Genomic DNA, 18,500 nt, shown 5'->3' on the forward strand with positions numbered 1-18,500 from the left:
CTAGGGGGCGACGCCCTCCCGGGGCAGGTCGAGCCGGACCCCATCGGCGCGCGGCGCGTAGAGGGCTGCGGGCGCGGGGGCATCCAGGGCGAAGGGGCCGGGGCTGGGGCTTGAGCGGCCGGACGACGCGGCCGAGGGGGCGGGGCTGATCTGCACGGCCGTGGTGTCCTGCGCCGTGCGCTCGCTGCTCTCCATCTCCAGCGCCACCCGCCCGCCGCCCCCGCCCTGGCAGGGACCCGCGGCCGCCTTCGAGCGCGAACGGGGCGCGGGCCCGCGGCGGCGGCTACACACGCAGCAGGCCGCGAAGAAGCCGAGCGCCAGCACGAGCAGCGCCGGCCCCAAGATGAGCGGCGCGTTGTGCCCCGGGACGAAGGAAGCGAAGGCGCCCACCAGCGTCACGTTCACGCCCGCCAGCAGCACGCACAGGCCGCAGGCGCAGAACAGCGCCGGGGACGGCGGGCCGGGCAGCCGGCCTTGAGCACGGCCCGCGGGCGCTCGGGCCGGGGGGCCCTGGCTCTTCTCCGGGGGCGGCATCGGCCTGGGGACTCCGGGCACTCATCCAGCTCCCTCCTGCCGCCGGCCCCGGCCAGCCCACATGTCAGGGGCTCAGCTCACAGTAGTCCTGTGGGCACAGATCAAGGGAGAGGTCAGCTGGGCATCTGGGCTTCCAACCCCACTCTCCGTTCTGTGGCTACATTCAGTGCCTGGGAGTGCAGAGGCCATGCCGTCTTGGCCAGCCCCTGTCTCTGCCTCTGCCTTTGGGAAGCAACAGCTCACCCCCCATGGGAAGACTCCCTTATCCCACCAGGTCCCTGGAGTTCCTCGTGGCTAATCTTGCCATCTTCCCTCCCTCCCCACTTCCTTATGTCCTCCAGACAGACACCAGTCCTCCACCTCCTCTCCTCCAGAAAGCCTTCTTGGGCTAATTAAGTGAGTAAATAGGTGTAAAGTCCTCGGCACAGTGATAATCCTGATCAGTAGTTCTAATCAGAGGCCAGGTGGCAGCTCTTGGGACTTAGCTTCCTCCCTTGAGTGTTAGAGGCCCTAGAAATCATCTGGTCTAGCCCCAGCTCGCCCAGAAGAGGAAACTGAAGCGCTGAGAGATCTAGCGATTTACCCAGTATATCTGGGACCGGGACCTCATGACCTGCTGCCTGGCCTGGGGGCCACCACCCCAGGTTCTGATAGGCATAACAATGACATTAACTTTCCCGAATATCAGATGAGGCCCTGGAGTGAATGAACACATAAGAGTGAGGAGCTCTTGAAGTTTTAGATGGTCAGTGAGAAGAGACAGTCCCTACATGGGTTGGGCTGGAGCAGACCCAAGGCCCCGGGTCCTTCCCAGACTGGGCATTTTATTAGATTCCACTCCTACCCCCATCCCATCCCCCAGGAGTCTAGTGTTGAACCTGGACTCAAAAGCCCAATCACTGGGTACTAGGATCCCTTTCTAGGATTTTCTCATTGTATCTGGTTGTGGGATCTATCACTGGATTCTATAATTCTGGGAATGCGTACAGAAGCAAGGGTAATGTCATCAGAGTCTGGGGAGTTTAAGACTTCTATTTGAGAATTCTGCTCTATAACATGAAATCACAGGTATTAAGGCCCTCGAAGGATGAGATCATAGCCATGGAGCTGTGTTAGAATTGTGGAAAAGTGTCGGAAAAGGGCTCTGAGTTGGGGTGGGAGGGGAGTAATTAGATGGGACTACTGGTTGGCACAGAGCATGCTGGATGAGTAACGGAGCATGACCTGGACAAGTGGCCTAACTCTCTGTGCTTCAGTGTTAACACCTGTAATGTGGGGCTCATAAGAGAACCTACCTGATAGGGTGTGGTGATAACTAAATGCTGTAAGCTAAATCAAGTGCTTACAACAGTGCAGGACACAGTGAGATTTCCATGTTACTCATGTCGTAGTGGTGGCTGATAAAGAAGGGGCTCTAAGGTCTCAGATCTGGGGGGGGTCAGTCATGTCAAGTTTGGAAACAGAACAGTTAGTCTGTCCCTCAGATGGAAGTGCCTCAGGGACAGGCCCTGAATTATCCTTCCCGAGTCCAAAGCCGGTACACAGAGGAGTTGGAGAGAATTTGATGATGGGGTGTGTGAAAACGAGGACTAGTGCTGGGGAGGGGCAGCTCAGGTTGTCACTCTGGATACAGGTAGGAATCAGCTTAGCCCAAGCAGGTCAGAGGGTCTGGAGGCCACCTCCGGGCCTGCCCAATGTGATGACTCCAGGGCTTCCTCCCCTGGCATCACAGTGGGAGGTGGCACCAGGGGAAGTGACAGCTGTCCTGCAACTCCAGCCAGAAGCTCCTGGCTGACACAGTAAGCTGGCAGGAATTCAGAAATCCCCAAATCCTGGTGAAGAAAGCATGTGTTGACCCTTGAGGGCATCTACCGACCACAGATTCCTCAGGAAGCTCCATATTTGCATGAACCATCTTTTTTTTTTTTTTTTTTTTTTTTTTGCGGTACGCGGGCCTCTCACTGTTGTGGCCTCTCCCGTTGCGGAGCACAGGCTCCGGACGCACAGGCTCAGTGGCCATGGCTCATGGGCCCAGCCGCTCCGTGGCATGTGGGATCTTCCCGGACCGGGGCACAAACCCGTGTCCCCTGCATCGGCAGGTGAACTCTCAACCACTGCGCCACCAGGGAAGCCCCGCATGAACCATCTTTGATCTGCAGCTGTTGGTTCTGCCAGGCAGCAATAGCAACTGCTGAAGGGGTACAATTTTTAAAGCAGCTTCACATGCATGACATCACTGAATGATACACCTGCTTGATACTTATTAACAGCCACATCTTACAACTGAGGAAATGGAGGCTCAGAGAGGGAAGTTGATCTGGGTCTAGTGGCTGGACTAAAAGGAAGACCAGAATCAGAGAACACATGGTCTAGTTCACAACGTATGCAATCGTGCTTCATTTTAAAGAGAAGGGTTTGATCCCCTTGGTGTTGATGTGGAGATAAATCCCAACACTTTCTTCCTGCTGCCCTCAGGAGGTGCTGTGAGATCCCCAAATTTCACCCCTTCTGTACCTCATCATTATCTGACATTGTCCTTCCTATGGGGAAGGCTCTGTCTGAGGCTGATGGAGGGAGCCCCTGATGGAGGGGATAGTGTCTGGCCTTTCACCTTATCTCACAGCAGACTCCTGAAAGCTGACACTGGACAAGGGTCGGGGGGTGGCGGGGGGAGGCCTAGGTGGCTGGAGGATCCAAGGCTCTCCTTTCTTTTTCCTTATAGAGAAGACTCTTTATCTTTGGGTTTTGGCAGTTTTACTATGATGTGCCAAGGTGAGATTTTCTTTGTATTTATCCTTTGTGGGCTTCCTGATGCTTCTACAATCTGTGGCTTGATTTTTGCCTCTTTTGGAAAATTTTCAGCCATTATCTTTCCCTCTATTCTCTCTCTTCTCTCCTTCTGGAAACCTAATTGCATACATGTTCAACCATTTGACATTGTCCCACACATCTCTTATACTCTATTCTGTATTTTCTAGCCCTCCCCCCCCACCCCACCCCGGTTCTCTCTGGCTATTTTTCTACCGATCTGTCATCCAGTTCACTAATCCTCTCTTCACCTGTGTCTTCTCTGCTGTAAAATCCATCTATTCAGTTCTTAATTTCAGTTGTTATAACTTTTCAGTTCTAGTATTGCCACTTGATTCTTTTTCATAGATTTCAGTTTTCTTCTGAAAAACTCCTTCTTATGTATTTTCTTGAACATATTAAACTCTTTGAAGTCCTTGTCTGAAAACTCCAACATCTGGATCTCTTGTTTTTATTGTCTGTTTTATTGCTTTTGGTTTGGGGTCATTAAGTCTTATCTCCTGTAATGCCAGATCACTTTTTTATTAAACGCCCAACATTGTAGAGATAGCTTGAGGTCCTGGATGATGTTATCTTCCTTTAGAGAAGATTTACTTTTGCTTCTGACATGCAGCTGAAGAAGGGGACTGCAATCTGGGACTGCACTGACTGGGAGCTGTGTTTCAGTCTTCCTGAGTCTGGTCTATATCTGGTTAACCAGTACTCGCAGAGGATAGCCTTTTGGGGCCCCCAACTAAAAGCTGGAGGTGTTTAACAGGGCCTTTCCACTTTTTAAGCCCTAAGTTCCAATTTTGACTTCCCAAATCCATGGCCACTGCCCCCTACAAACTGGAAAATGCCTTAAGGGAAAGAGTGAAATAAAATATTATTTCTCTTCTCTCCAAGATCTTGGCCCCTCAGGTCCTTACTGCCTTGATAGCTCTCCCATGCCTTTAAACAGATTTCTTAAATGTTTAATCCAGCCTTTTTAGTTACCCTCAGTGAGTGAGTTGGTCTGATACAAGCTAGTCTTTCTTAGCCATAAACAAGTCTAGATGAGAATCTGAAATTAGCACTTTCAGATTGCTAACCAAGTTAGTTGTGTTGTGTTGAGCACCTTGCAATAACATCTAATTTAATTTTCACAGCATGAGATTAAGTATTATTGTCATATCCCCATTTTGTATATGAGGATATTGAGGCACAGAAAGATTCAAGTTTCCCAAGACCATTGAGTGGCAGTGGTGGTGCCAGGATTTGAAAACTGGTGTCTTGACACCAAAGCCTGAGTTCTCAACCCAGTATAGCGCTAGGTTTGCTAAGTGCTTGTTGAACGACAGAAGCACAGGGCAGAGGCTTCTGTAGATAAGCTCCTGTAATCAGTACTTATGCTGCTCAAATATCAACAGCAGAGGAGGACAGGGTGTGTTCTGTGTGTCTGTGAAGGAAGGTAAACTCACTTTGCCCCCTCCTTGGCTTAGCACACTCAGTTCAACTAAAGCAAATACCTGCCCAAGGGCTGAGCTTCCAGGGGCTAATTGCCAGCAAATGATTCTTACCTGCTCCTGGAAAGCAGAACTGACAGACTACTCCCAGAGTCTCCACCCCAGGCAGAGAACAGGCTAAGGGCTGATTCCTGAAGTTGCCTCCACCCTGGTTAATTGGGATCTGGAGCACGCAGGGGTGAGGTGTTGAGGTCGTTCAGCTATTGCAATTAATTTAGTCCACAGCACCATTTCCATCTGGTGGACTGTGGCCCTCCAGCTAGGGCTGGTGGATACTGTTTTGTAGCGAGTGCTCTGGGTGTCATTGGTGCTGTTCACTAAATCTTTCTGATACTCCCGCCTTCTGAACACATGTTATGATTGCACTTTCTGGCCAATTTGTGATTAGGTGGGGCTGTGTGACTAGTTCTGGCCAATGAACTGTGACATTCGTCACTTCTAGGATGGAGTATTTAATTTCAGAAGCAGGACCCTCCGAGTTGGTGCTATTGCTATCCCTTCAAATATCCCTTCAAACCCTTTCTACCTCATCCCAAGGCCAGTCTTCAACTCCATTGCCTGAGCAGGAGGGAAGGTCATTGTTCTGAATCTTGAGTTTTAGAATTGGGACCTTCTCTTTAGTGAGCACCCCAAGCTGCTGAACCTGTAAAGATCATCTTGTTCAATTCCTTCATCTGCAGAGGGGGGACACTGAGGCTAGGAGTGAGGAAGTTCATGGAGGGAGTCTGTGGCCAAGCCAGACCAGAACCTGGCCTTTCCCCACAAAGCCAGGGCTCTGACCATTGCCATTCAGCTGCGCATGACCCTGGTCAGGCAGCCAGAGTCCCCCCTGCCCTGCCTTGGCCTGGGAGGCCTTGTGGACTCTATTTGGGAGTCCAGGCCATAAGCAGTTAGGGGCAGAGGCAGACACTAGGGGCTGGGCCTCAGATAACCAGGGTTCTTGACTCTGGTCTGGTTGGGCAAATTGGGAGGGCCAGGGCCCCTCTCTGGGCCTCAGCTGCTGAATGTAAAGGGAAAGGTTTAACCAGATTATTGTCTCTGAATCTGTCCTCCTGCTGCTGGTGGTTTGTGAAGGTGGACATGGAAACCAATCAGAAATTACTGCCAGTATAGCAAAAGATCTCAAAAAACTGTACACTTATCTGTAATATGGCTTTGCTTCGGGCTGGGATTAAGTCATTCCCCTCACCCTGCCCTGCAGAAGTAACCTGATGCTCTGCTGTTCAGGGTGGGGGTGGGGTGGGGGGTAGCTCTGATTTTGGGGAGATGGGCACTCACGTTGAACAGCCACTCTGTGCTAAGCACTTTCCCTGCACTCACACATTTAATCTTTACTATGACCCTGTGGGCTGTTGCCATCCTGAACCCAGTTCACAGTGAGAAACTGAGGCTGGGAGAGGTGAAGAACATTCCCTGGTTTACTCAGTTGTGATAGGTAAAGCTGGGATTTGAACCCGGTTCTGTCAGATTGAAAAGCCATGTTGTTTCTGCTACACCAGAATTTCTGCTTACGGAAGGTATAGAGATACTTGATTATTTTAAAAATTAGTAATTGATTATTACTATCCAGCCAATCATCAACAAGCTCGGGGCCCAGGGAGGATGGTCCTCCATAGGTGGATGCAGAGCTCCTAGAGAGGGGATCTCCGTCTGAAGCCCCTCAGGTCAGCCTGACCCACCCAGTCTCTGAATCTTGGATGTCTGTGTTGTTCTAGAGCAGTTACTTGACCAGGGGCAGTTTCCAGGCCTTCTGGTCCCAGGTTCCTTGGGCAAGGACCCAAGAGCCTCTGGGCAAGGGGGCTGGGGCTTCGGTCCAAGCATCAGGCACTGGTCCCAGCCCCCTGTCTTCCATGTGAGATTGAGTCCCTCATTTGCTCAGTCTGAGCTCTTTCCCCTCACTGTGAACCCCTCTGTTTTCCTTAGCTTTTGCTCTTCTGTTCCCCTTCAGTCCCAGAAAGTCTGGGCCAGCACCCTCCCCTGGCCTCCCCATCCACCACCCTCCATTCCATCCCCATCCTCAGGGAACCTCCCACATCACCATTACTCAGTGCCAGCTTGTTCACTACCCTGGAAGCTCTCAGCTTCTGCCAACTGAATTCTGCCTCCTGGGAGCCACCGAAGCTGCCACCACCCCCACCCTAGCCAATCCCACGGCTCCCCTACTTCTGCGCGCACACACACACACACACACACACACACACACACACACTCTCACACGAGGCTCACCCAGATTCTCCAGGCTGGAAACAAGAGAATGAAGAGAGTGAAATCTGGAGGTGTGGCTTCCCAGCTCCTGCATCTGACACCTGGGCCCCGTGATCCTCATCCCTCAGTGTATGTGCACACACACATCACACGTGTACACTCAGTGGCCAGACATATCCCGAAACACACACACAGATGCATTACACACTGAGAGTTGCAAACACATAGTCAGACACAAAGACCCTCTCAGTTGCCTGCCTATCTGGTAGAAAGAAGCTGTTGCCCAGCAGAGGTACCTCTGGAGCCTTCTCTTTGCCTGGGAGCGTGGAGGTGGACCACAGATTGGCAGCAGTGGAACTGCCCTTCCTGCCCACCTCCTTCCAAGGCTTTGGGAGGCGCTCTTTCTCCTCCAGCCCAAGTGCCCTGAGGGACTTCAGCATCCTTTGCACGACCGCCCCACCCTGCACCCTCTTAGTTCCTTGGCTCCTCATTTCCAACGCCCAGTTCCTCCGTTCCACCCCAACTATGCTCCCCCTCGTTACCCCAAGGACCTCACCACCCCTGTCATCACCCTGAATCCTTCCACCTCTGAGAAACCCAGCCATCCTACTCTTGACTAAACCCCATGGCTACCACTATAGAAACACCTGCATAGCACCTACTATGTGCCAAACACTGCTTTAAGCCCTTTATATTATTAACTCACTTAAGCCCTATGACAACCATATAGAGAGATGCTATTGCCATCTCCAGTTTTGGATGGGGACAAAGAGGCTCAGAGAGGTTGAATCACTTGCCCAGGGTCACAGACATGGTGATAATATGTGGCAGAGCTGGGATTCTGACCTAGGCTGTGTGTCTTCTAAATCTGTGTTCTGCACCACGAGTCCACAGCCTTTTGCTGTAACTGCTCTGATCTAATGCAATCCTGGAACTCTCTCTACATTTTCTCCATGAGCCTCTCACCTCTGCTTCTTTCTGCTTCCACCGGAGAACCCCCACTGCCTTACTTCACTTACCCTCTTGCAGTTTACCTTGTCTTGCAACTTGTTCCTTTGTCCTTCTGCCAAAGCTGCCCAGTGATGCCTCGACCCTGCATCAGTCCAGCTTTCTGTCTCCTCCACGTTTGTGCCCAAACTGTTAAGCTTTGTAGGTGATAAGAAAATCACCAGCTGGGCAGCAGGGCCCTCGTGCATCCCTGTCTGGCATGACTCGGGCCCTCAAGGATCCCGGGGAACGTGCTCAGCCCTTCTCACCGCGCCTGCACCTCCCTGAGGCACTCGAGCCTCTCCTTCTTGAAACCAAACAAAGCCCCCACCTCCCCCACACCTGCCTGCATCTTGAGAGCACTGTCTGCGCTCCCTACTGTACCTCCTTCTCAAAGGTCAGTCCACTCCCGTCGCGCTTCTCTGCCACCGCGCTCCGAAGGCGCTTGCTCCAAGGCCGCCAGTCACCTCCTCGGTGCTGAATTCAGTGAGGACGGTTCAGTCCTTAGCTAACTTGACCTCTCCACAGCTTTGGACCCCTGAACCCTCCCTCCTGGGAACATTCTCTTCCTCTTAGAAACAAGCCCATTAAACTTCATCTTCTCCCACAAAGCCCAGACTCCCAGCCAGAAACCTGGCTTCATCCTTGCACCTCCTCCTCCCTCAGGCTCTCCCCGCCACATTTCCAATATAGTCTGTCACCAGCCCTGCAAATTCTTCCCTCCAGGGGTCTAGAACCCATCCCTTCCTCTCTAGACTCACTGCTACCCCATTCCACTCTCCTCCCCCTTCGCTCCCTGCTGAAACCCCTCCTGGGCTCTCCCAGCCCTAGCTCCCTCCAGGCAGCCCTCTAGATTTTGCTGGAGCGGAGCAGAACTCGCCAGGTGTGGTCGGGTGGCCACGCTGCTCCTGTTGCCTCTACGTTCACCTGGCTAACTCCAGCTCAACCGTCAGAGCACAGCTGGGACGTCGCTTCCTTCAGGAAGCCTTCTTTTGCCTCGGTGATGGGGAACTGCTGTGTCCAGGTCTGTATTCCCCACTGGTCTACCTTGAGGACCAGGATTATATCCACCTTGTTTGCTGTCACAGCCCCACTGGAGTGTCTGGGTCTCCCCAGGTGCCCAGGAAATATTGGTTAGACAAATGGTTAAGGTCAGAGGGGCCACTGTGGCCTGCCTTTATCTGTCTCTTGGTTTTGAAGTCACTCTGTGCCCACTTCCCCCTATTCCCTCCTCACTTTGGGTCTTGGGAGGGTGTGGTAGACAGCTGGGTGGGGACTGGAGGTGGTTTCTGGGGCAGGTTCTTACTGAGTTAAAGACGGGGGAGGGATCAGGGTAAAGCAGAGGGGCCCAGGGCAGCCTCTCCATGCTGTGTGTCCCCCTTCTCCTGTTTCCCTCTCTGTCGTTCTCATCTCTTTTCAGAGAACTGTGCTTAAGGCTACAGGCGCTTGACCTCTTGTCTGGGCACTACTCAGTTCCCCTGGGGTTTAGGGCTGGATATAGAGTATCTCCTCCAATCCTAAAGCTACCCTCCCCATCGTCTCCCTTCTCCTTTCATCCCCTTGCCCTCCCTCCAGCCTCCCCCAACGCCTGTAGCTTGCACTTGCCTGAGCCGGTCCAGTGGACACTTCTCTGCCGGTCCTGCCCCCGGGAACCCCCAGGGGAGGAAGGATCCCTAGAGAGGAGGGCAGCCAGGGGGGTGCCAACTTGGAGAGGGGTGCTGGGGGGAGCGGCGGCCGCCCCCCCCCACTCACCCGGCTGGCGGCTTGCAGATCCCCGGCTTAGCGGGTGGGCGGGGGCGTGAGGGCAGAGGGGCTCCAGGGAGCAGCTCCCGGGGACCCGGAGGTGCCAGGAGGGCCCTGGCTGTGGGCTGCGCCGTTCGGAGCGCCCATCTCAGCTTCCTTGCGGCCCCTCGGCTCCCTTTGACCCCCCACGGATCAGCGTTCCCACCAAGTCTCTCCTCTTCTCTTTGGCTCCGGCTCCGCACCGCCCTTCTCCCCTCCCCGCCTCTAGGTTTTAATGCTTTTCAAGCGCCTGGCAATGAACTCCCAGCCGCCCCCACACTCTCCAGTCTGGACTTCGTGAGTCCGGGATGGACACATTGCCGTTCACTCTAGAGCGAGGGGTGTAGGTCTCACTGGCTCTGTCTTCAGTTTCTGGCAGATTCCCAACCCTGGGCGGGGGTGGGGCTTGGGGGGCGGATGGGAGGGGATGCAGCGGTGAGAGCAGGAAGATTTTTCCGGGGATGGGGCTTGTTTTCAGCAACCCTTCTCCAATCACCCTCCACAAATCCTGCATCCTAGAAAGAGGTGTGGCCACGAGCCCCTTATACAGCTCCTGGTGGGATCTGGTGGGATTTGTAAGGGTTTCTTCGGGGGGTGGGAGCGGGGAGGGAGTGCTTGGCCTGCCTCCAGGCTGGACTGTGTTGGCGAGGACTGGGTGGGAGTCTGAGGTGTTGATTTTCCAGGACCTGGGGGAGTTCAGCTGGAGGAGCATCTCCAACCCCCTCTTCATTCATTCACTCATCCATTCATAAATCCGCCCTGATGTGAACCACGCGCCAGGCCACCTTCATCCTGACAGTGGCCTGGGAGGGACCACTCATCTTCCACCTGCAGATGAAGAAACTGAGGCTCGAGGCCTCACAGTCTCTTGCCCAGGCCCTGGAGGGGGGAGGGGGGTTGCTGAACCAGTACGTGAGTCTTATCCCTAGACTCCAGCTCCAGCCTGGTCAGTCCTCCAGGTTGGCCCAGTGGGAATGTGACTTCCAGGGGGCTGCCTGGACCAAGCACTCCCCACCTTTGGTATAGTCTCAGCACCCAGCCCAAGGCTGGCTAGTCACATCCACAGTCGAGGTCAGAACAGGGCTATTGGACAGAACTGATTTCATTTATTGAACAGACCACTGTCCTATAACCCGTCCCTGTCCCCCACCCCCACCCCCCACCCCTGCACTGAATGGAGGGTTCTGGACCTGCTCGGAGGGGAGAGGGCGCTTTCCCCTAACACTACCCACCGCACCACCCCTGCCTGCTTGGCCCAACCTCAGCTTCTTCCAAAGCATGGATGGGGAGAAGTCACGTGTCTCCACAGGGCCACTACTGGGACCAGGTGAAGGGGGTGGGGGTCAGGGGTAGAGATGCAGTTGGGGAGGAGGTATCTGGACACTCACCTGGACTGGGGGAAGGGAGTTCTCAGGAAGCCCATGGCAGGGGAAAGAGAGGAAACAGGCCCAGGCCTTGAGAACTCCCAGAGTTTCAAGGGTCCTTGGAGCCCCACCCAGTTCTTCCCCAAAGAACATAGCTCTTGCCTTTTCACGTGTTCATTTCCTAATTTAATCCGCTCTGATGCCCAGCGCTGCTCTGTGCCTGGCCCTGCCAGGCATCTGGGATACCATAGCCCTGCCTGGGGGAGATCATGGCTGGGAAGGGTTGATGGTGGGTGAGGGGGGGGACCACAATCCCTACAGCTCAGGCACCCCTTCCCCACTTCCACCCCATCCACCCCTAGGCATCTCTTTGGGGTGCTGCTGGTGAGCATGAAGATGGACCGGAGGAAGCATTTCCTTACTGATCAAGGAAACCAGGCCCGAGTTATTGTTGATGACGATGATGTTGAGGAAAAGGAGAAGGGAGAGGGAGCAGGCGGGAGGGAAATGCAAGGAGGGGGACACTGACTTCCCTCGGGCTGGAGGAACACAAGTTCTCCCCAGCCCAGCAGCATTTGTGAAATTTGTTCTATCCATGGAGGTCTGTCCCACTGTGGTCAAGGAGTTGGTCCCTGGGGCCCGTGTAGAGGACAGCAGAGGGTAGAGCTGTGGGTGGGGAGAGAGAAGAGGCCTGGATTCCAGGTTTGGGACAATCTCTCACCATGGGACTTGATGAGTCCTTTTCTTGCAGGGCCTCAGCTTTCCCATCTGTACAATGGAGTGCTGTCTCCTGCTTTTGGTGTGGTTTTCCAACATCCACTGGATACCTTCCACGTGCCTGGCCCTCAGCGCCCCCACTCTCGTGAGGGGGAAATAGAGGCCACTCAGAGTGCTGGGGGCTGTGATGGAGGGGAGCCCTGGGGCTGTGGGAGCACAGAGAAGTCAGGGGAGGCTTCCAAGAAGAGGTGTCATCTGCACTGATTCTTGAAGAATGAGACTCTTCCTAGCTTGTCTTTTGCTCACCAACCAGGACAGAGGCCACATGGAGAAGATGTCTCCACAGAGGTCATACAACTGTGCTTCCCCCTGAGGTCGCAGGTGTATGAGGAGTGGCGTGGAGGGAGGAGCAATGTTTCCTGTACAGCCTGGCTCCAAACCCTGTACACATGTGGAGCCCTGAAGTGGCTCTCCCAGGAAAGCCTAGGGAATTGTTTTTCCACTAAATTTAAGCCATTTAACATTTATTGAGCACTTACTGTGCACCATGATGGTAACTGGAAAAGGGCAATAGACAGTAGGTTTAAACAGGATTAGTAACTGTTTTGTGAAAAAGAAGACTTCAACCTGCCTGGAGGGTGTCTAGAGAGGGAGACAGAGGCTGGTGGAAGAGGATGAGGAGGGCATTGTGGTTAAGGGGACACTTGGAAGGAGGCCTTTAAGGATGGGGGATTTGATAGGCAGAGGGGAGCAGAGCGGGGGGCATCCAGGAGAACACAGGCCAAGGCTTGGGAGCTGGAATGTGTTTCGATGGTTCAGGAGCAGTGAGAGGGTGGGGAGAAGAGGAAGGCTGGAGGTCTTGTTTGCAGTCAGATCATGAAAAGCCTTAAATAGTGGAGTCAAACCCCAAGAGTCTCAGCACAGGGCTCAGCTCAGGAGACACCTCCTCCTGGAAGCCTCCATGCCCGTGCATCACCTGGGCTCCTGTCAAGGCGGCGACCATTTTGTTTTTCTAGGCTATGCCGCTGTCTGGTTCACTGCTGCTCAGGGCCCGTTCCTGAGGAGCTGCCTGGAGCTTTTGATATTCAGGGGAGTCTGGTCCAGGCCCTCTATGCAGCCAGTGAGCTCCTGAGGCCCAGGGCCAGGCCCAGACCCGGTGTGGTTCCTGTGAGCCTGCGGTTCACTTCCCTGGCCAGGCTGGAGCAAGAGACTGGGGTATCACTGGGCCCCAAATTCCAGAGGATCCAGACAGTTGATCAAAAAGGGAAGAAAGCCAAGCTGCAGTTCAGAGAGAAAAATCCAGGTCAAGAGCCTGAAACCAGAGACACCGTGGTCCTGGCCCCACCCCACTACAGGGAATCCATTTCCAATGGCCTTGGTGAAAGCAGGTCTGGCATCTTCAGGACCTGGTTCATCTCTGGTTTGGACCCGGGCAGGCTCTGAGATTGGGGTAGCGGGTGGGAAGAGAGGGCAGTGCAGGGGGCAGCCCGTCAGCCCCTGCCTCAGCCCTCCCCAGCCCCCCGGCCCCCTGGCTTCAGCTTCTCCAGGGTTCTGCTCACGGTGGACAGGCTGCTGCGGGCTCCTGCGGGAGAGACCAGGACAGGGCTTGCTGAGTAGGCAAGTCCCGGGTCAGAGCCACCCAGAGGGACACAGGGTCAGAGCGGGCTAGAATGGGGAGGGAGGGAGGCGCGGATGGTCAGAGTGGCCCTTCTGGAGGACAGCAGCATGGTGTGGGTGTTAGAGGCAGGACTCGGGGCTGAAGGCCTGGTTTCTGGCCGTACCACCTCCCGGCTGCCTCATGTAATCTCCCTGTGCCTCAGTTGCCCCATATACAAAGTGGGGCTAATTATAGCACCTGCCTCATATGGCTGTTCTGAGAATGAAACAAATTAACATATGTAAAGTGCTTGGCAGGGTGTCTGGAATGGAACCTTCTGCTGAGTATAGGCACTTCCACCGGCAGCAGACACAGGATGGAGGCATCTTTGAGAAACTCTTGCTCTGGCATCTTCCAGTGTGTGGGGATGAGGGAGGAGGGAGATGCCCAGTTTCAGGTACCAGCTCTGAGAGCTGGATTCCACAATGGAAGAGGAGAGTGAGAAAATAAGCGGGCATGGGGCCTAGGGGAGGGAAGGGGGCAGTGTGGTGCCATGCTGGGTCTGACAGAGAAACCCTGGGGACCAGAGGAGCTGAGCTCAGCTGGGAGCAAGAAGGGTTTTGACTAAGCTCATGGAAGAAATACCCAACGCTGCTGCCTCCCTGTGATCGGAGAAGTCCCCTCTGCACTTCCCTCAAGGTTTCTCTGGGGCCCCACAGAGCTGTGCACCCAGAGGGGGAAGATGGCAGATGGACTCCGGGATTTCTGGAACTTACCTTCTTTATTACCATTGGCGCTGGATCTTCCTTCCCCGTGGTCTGGCCCTGGCTGGGGGTGGATCCTTAGGCTCCCTATAGGATGAGACCACCCCAAGCCCCCTGGTTACCAAGCCATTCTCAAATCAAGTCCAGCTTTGGGAAGGGAAGGCCTTGCTGTTATCTACTCTCCATCCCTGCTGCTGTCTTTTCTCCACTACATTCCTTTACGTCTCCCACGTGATCTGAGCTGATCTGGGGAGAGGAGTGAAGGTGGAAGAAATGGGCCCTGGAAGGAGAAGGTGGCAGATTTTTATTTTATTTTATTATTATTATTTTTTTGCGGTACATGGGCCTCTCACTGTTTTGGCCTCTAGCATTGTGGAGCACAGGCTCCGGAAGCGCAGGCCCAGCGGCCATGGCTCACGGGCCCAGCCGCTCCGCGGCACGTGGGATCTTCCCGGACCGGGGCACGAACCCGTGTCCCCTGAATCGGCAGGCGGACTCTCAACCACTGCACCACCAGGGAAGCCCAAGGTGGCAGATTTTTAAGGAGGTGGAGGTCCCGGGGAGACCCAGGGATACGTAGCCCCACAGGATTGATGGAGATGGGAGCGCATATGTGGGGAGCTGAGAAGAGGAGGGGAGCTGTACAAGGGTCCTAAGGTCTCACACACAGCCAGTACCAGCGACACACCTGGGCTCGGCTCCACTGCAGAATGGGCCACAGACTTACAAACAAAGCGTCTCACCCAGTCCTCTGCTGGCGGCCGGGGAGAGGACTCACCTATCGTAGGCAGGATGTGGTCCAGGTTGAACCGAGCCTTCAGGAAGGGGTAGGCCAAGATAAGGAGCCCTGAGAAGAGAGACACAGAGGGGTTCCGTGATGGGGAGGGAGCCTGTTTAGTCTGAGCTGCATGAAGCTGTGGGCTGTGGGCTGTGAGCCTGGGGGTGGATTATGGGTGAGCATGGGAGGAACCCCAGTGGCAGGGTTGGGACTGTGGGTGTGTAAATGCAGCCTGTGAGTGTGTGCGTGGGGGGTTCCCCAATACCCGGCCCCAGGAGGGGTTGGGGAGCAGTGCCTTCTGCGGAAGGGGCTACAAGGCTGTGAAGGCCCAGGCTCCTGGCTCCACACCGCCCAGATGATGAGCAGGTTGGCTTTCTTCCTTCCCAGCTGGCTGGAAATGGGCCCATTGACACTCCCCAACTCTCTGATGTCCCACCCTCCCCTAGGGCCCCCAGGGCAGGACTGGGGGTGCTCCTCAGTGTGCTCCTTTTCACCCAGACCTGGGGAGGGGGTAGCAGAAGAGCGGGTCCTGCTCTGCCCACTCCCAAGTATCTGTGGCCCTTGGCCTGAGTTCACAGGTACAGATGCCCAGAGCCCACCAGCCTCGTGCTTCTGCTTCTGCTTGTGGCCCAGGGTGGCAGAGTGGGGCGAGGGATGGCACCCAACACCACTGTGGGGAGGTGAGTGGGACTGGCCCAGATAGATGGATAGATGCCTGGACAGACAGATCTGCTGTTGCGACATTTGGGAAAAGAAAAGGAAGCCCTCTCTCTGAGCTGGATCCTGTCCTGGCTCAAGGAGGGTCCCACAGAGAACTCTGTCCTCTTCCACCTGCCCCGCATCAACTCAGCCCCAGCAGACTTATGAGTCCCAACACTAACCCAAGAGCCCAGGGCTTGGGACTGGGAGCTGGAGCTGGAGTAGCCCAAGAGGAGTGGTCGCCAGCGCCTCCTCCACGCCTGCTGACCCCTGCAGTGCGCTGCGGGAATCTCACCCTAATCTCCCTCTCCCTCCCTGTACCCGCCCCCCCACCATGGCTGCCTTGCTCACACCTCTTGCTTCCATCCTCCCCAACCAAATTCCTGATGACCCAGCTCTTCCCTCCATTTCTCGTTCACCTGACCATGGCCCCGGCTCCCTCTCCGAGCCCAGCACCTGCTCACCCACAGCAGCGGCACCAATAAAGATTCCACCCACGGCAGCTGCAGCTTTGGACACGGACACACCAATGATGATGCTGCCGGCCACCAGGCCGAGGGCCACGCAGGCCAGCTGCAGGCAGCGGAAGTCTCTGCTGCTGATGGGGATGTCCATGCAGGCCCACCCGGGGCACAGTCTCCAGCCAGCGGAGCCTTTTCCCCTGAAGAGCCCTGGAGGTCTCAGTCCTCTTGGATGTCTCCTTGCTGGAGCTCCACTTTTAGGGAGGGAGTTTCTGGGCAGTAAGATTCTGGGCTGGTAACCCTTGGCTTTATCTGCAACCCTATCCGACAATAGTCTTAGCTAGGATCTCTCCCAGGTCGCCCCAGCTTACTCTTCCTCCCCTAAAGGCCCCTGAAGCTGGAAGCCACTCTCGGAACTTCTGCCTGGTCACATCCTGCCTTGGCTGCCAGAATTCCAGAGAGCTGGGACTGCCCCACGGGCTCCTCCCCTGTCAGCCTCCTCTCGGGAGAGCTCAGCCCCAGCTCCCCTGCCCAGGACCTCCTGCCCCAGCTCCCTGGAGCCTGCTCAGCTGCCGCTGAGCCTCAGCCTATTAAAGTTTAACGCAATGGAGGTGGGAGGCGGGGCTGGTCCAGAGGACGTGGCTTCCTCAGAGATGCAGGCGGCAGGAGGTGCTGAGTTATTTATGAGGTTGCAATGTGAGCTGCTGCCCACAGGCCCACTAGGGCAGTCAGCCCAGGTTCCACTGTTGGTCCTGGACGGGGCAGGATGAGCGGGTGGCTTCACATGCAGCTCAGCAGCCAGAGACGTGAGGAGACTCCTTGGCTACATGCTCAGGACCCACTCTGCTGTCCCTTTGGCTGGAGGTGCACCTGGGGGCCTCTGCTTGGGGACTCAGAGACAGAGGCATGGAAGGAGACCTGGACGAGGCTCAGGAGACAGGAACAGCGACGGGGACAGGAGGAGGAGGGGGAGAGGGTCCTGCCAAGTCCCCTCGCTAACCCCGCCTCTCCCCCCTCCCCTCTCCCATCAACCTCTGGGCCCCCAGGCAGGGCTGAGAGGTCCTCGTATGAGGACCATCTCAGGCGACCCTCTCCTCCTCAGGTAGGCTTCCTTTCAGTTGCCAGTGGACTGAGAAGGTGAGCCCTTCCATCTGCCCTGGGATCCTGGGCGGGGGGCTGACAGGGAAGAACAGTGGTGGGTGCAGGGGTGGGAGGAAACACATGCAAGCTAGGGGGCTAGGGTTGGGAAGAGGAGCTGGCAGGGGCTGGGTGTCAGCAGTCGGGGTCAGGAGACGGCGACAAGGCTGGCGCCTCCTGACCTCTGGGCTGAGCTCTGCCCAGCCTGTCTGACCTACTTGCAGAAGCCACCAAGTCAAAGCCGGGCAGAGCGGTAACCCAGCCCAGCCCGGCCCCGCACCCCAGTGCCAGCCCTCATCACTAATTGCATTCTCTGGCCGTTAATGTATCAGCACAGTTCCCAGGGTCCCATCACCAGCCCCATTGGCCTCTCTTTGGATCTCCTGTCTCTCCGCTCCATGTCTGCCGTCCGATGCAGCCAGGCCCAAGGCCTCTGGCCTCCACCTGCCTCCACAGCTCCTCCTGCCCCCGGCCCCCCCTTCTCCTCTGCGGCCCTTCTGCTAGTGTGTACCTAGCCTCTGCCATCTGGAGAACCCTCATCCTGCAGGACCCTGCTTGGGCAACCCCAACTCTGCAGAGCCATTCCTGATGGCACCGGAGTGGCTGCATCCCCACACTAAAGTGCCTGCCACCTGTCTCCTCTGTAGACGGTGAGCCCCCTGAGGGCAGGTTCAGGGCGTGAGCACCACTGAATGGCCAGTGGGCACCTGGGCTGGGCTTCTGGACACAAGGACAGAGCTCGGGGAGGGCTTGGACCTGTACGACCACCTCAGGTCGGCAAAGAGGAGGGCTGCGGGCACCATGGGACCTCTGTCTCTAACAGGGGGCTTTCCTGGGTGGGGGTAGGGGCCTGGGAAGGCCAGGGTCATCTGACTGAGCTTCAACTGAGGGAAGGCCCTGTCAGGAAGCTGGAGTGAGGCCTGGGCGGGGACACGTGTGAACTCAAAGGTTTGAAGAGAGGAGGGGTGACTGCAGAGCACTGATGGACCCCAGGGCCATGTTCCCGGCCCCCATACGAGGAAGGCCCTGGAGGTGGGCATCCCAGCCACAGCTGCTGCTGCCAACATCCCCTGTGCCTCTCGCCAGGATGAGGTCTGATTATTCCTCTAATGAGGCATCAAATGACAACCCATGTCTCTGTCACACAATTTATCCCCCACTGACTAGTTTTAGAAGGAGCCAT

The 18,500-nt window shown here is 55.8% G+C and overlaps 2 protein-coding genes across 2 annotated transcripts; both read right to left on the reverse strand.

The window, feature by feature from the left end:
* Window positions 1–534, reverse strand: TMEM275 (transmembrane protein 275). Its single transcript, XM_032610942.1, has one exon. The coding sequence runs from the start codon at window positions 532–534 to the stop codon at window positions 1–3; it is 534 nt and encodes a 177-aa protein (XP_032466833.1).
* Window positions 535–11,438: 10,904 nt separating this feature from the next.
* KNCN (kinocilin) lies at window positions 11,439–16,505 on the reverse strand. The gene is made up of 4 exons (XM_032610954.1): window positions 16,184–16,505; window positions 15,021–15,089; window positions 14,255–14,329; window positions 11,439–13,463 (listed from the first exon to the last, which is right to left on the reverse strand). The coding sequence occupies exons 1-4, from the start codon at window positions 16,332–16,334 to the stop codon at window positions 13,384–13,386; spliced, it is 375 nt and encodes a 124-aa protein (XP_032466845.1). The 5' UTR covers window positions 16,335–16,505; the 3' UTR covers window positions 11,439–13,383.
* Window positions 16,506–18,500: the final 1,995 nt, after the last annotated feature.

The sequence above is a fragment of the Phocoena sinus genome, chromosome 1 (assembly GCF_008692025.1).
Source record: "Phocoena sinus isolate mPhoSin1 chromosome 1, mPhoSin1.pri, whole genome shotgun sequence".
Lineage (NCBI taxonomy): Eukaryota > Metazoa > Chordata > Mammalia > Artiodactyla > Phocoenidae > Phocoena > Phocoena sinus.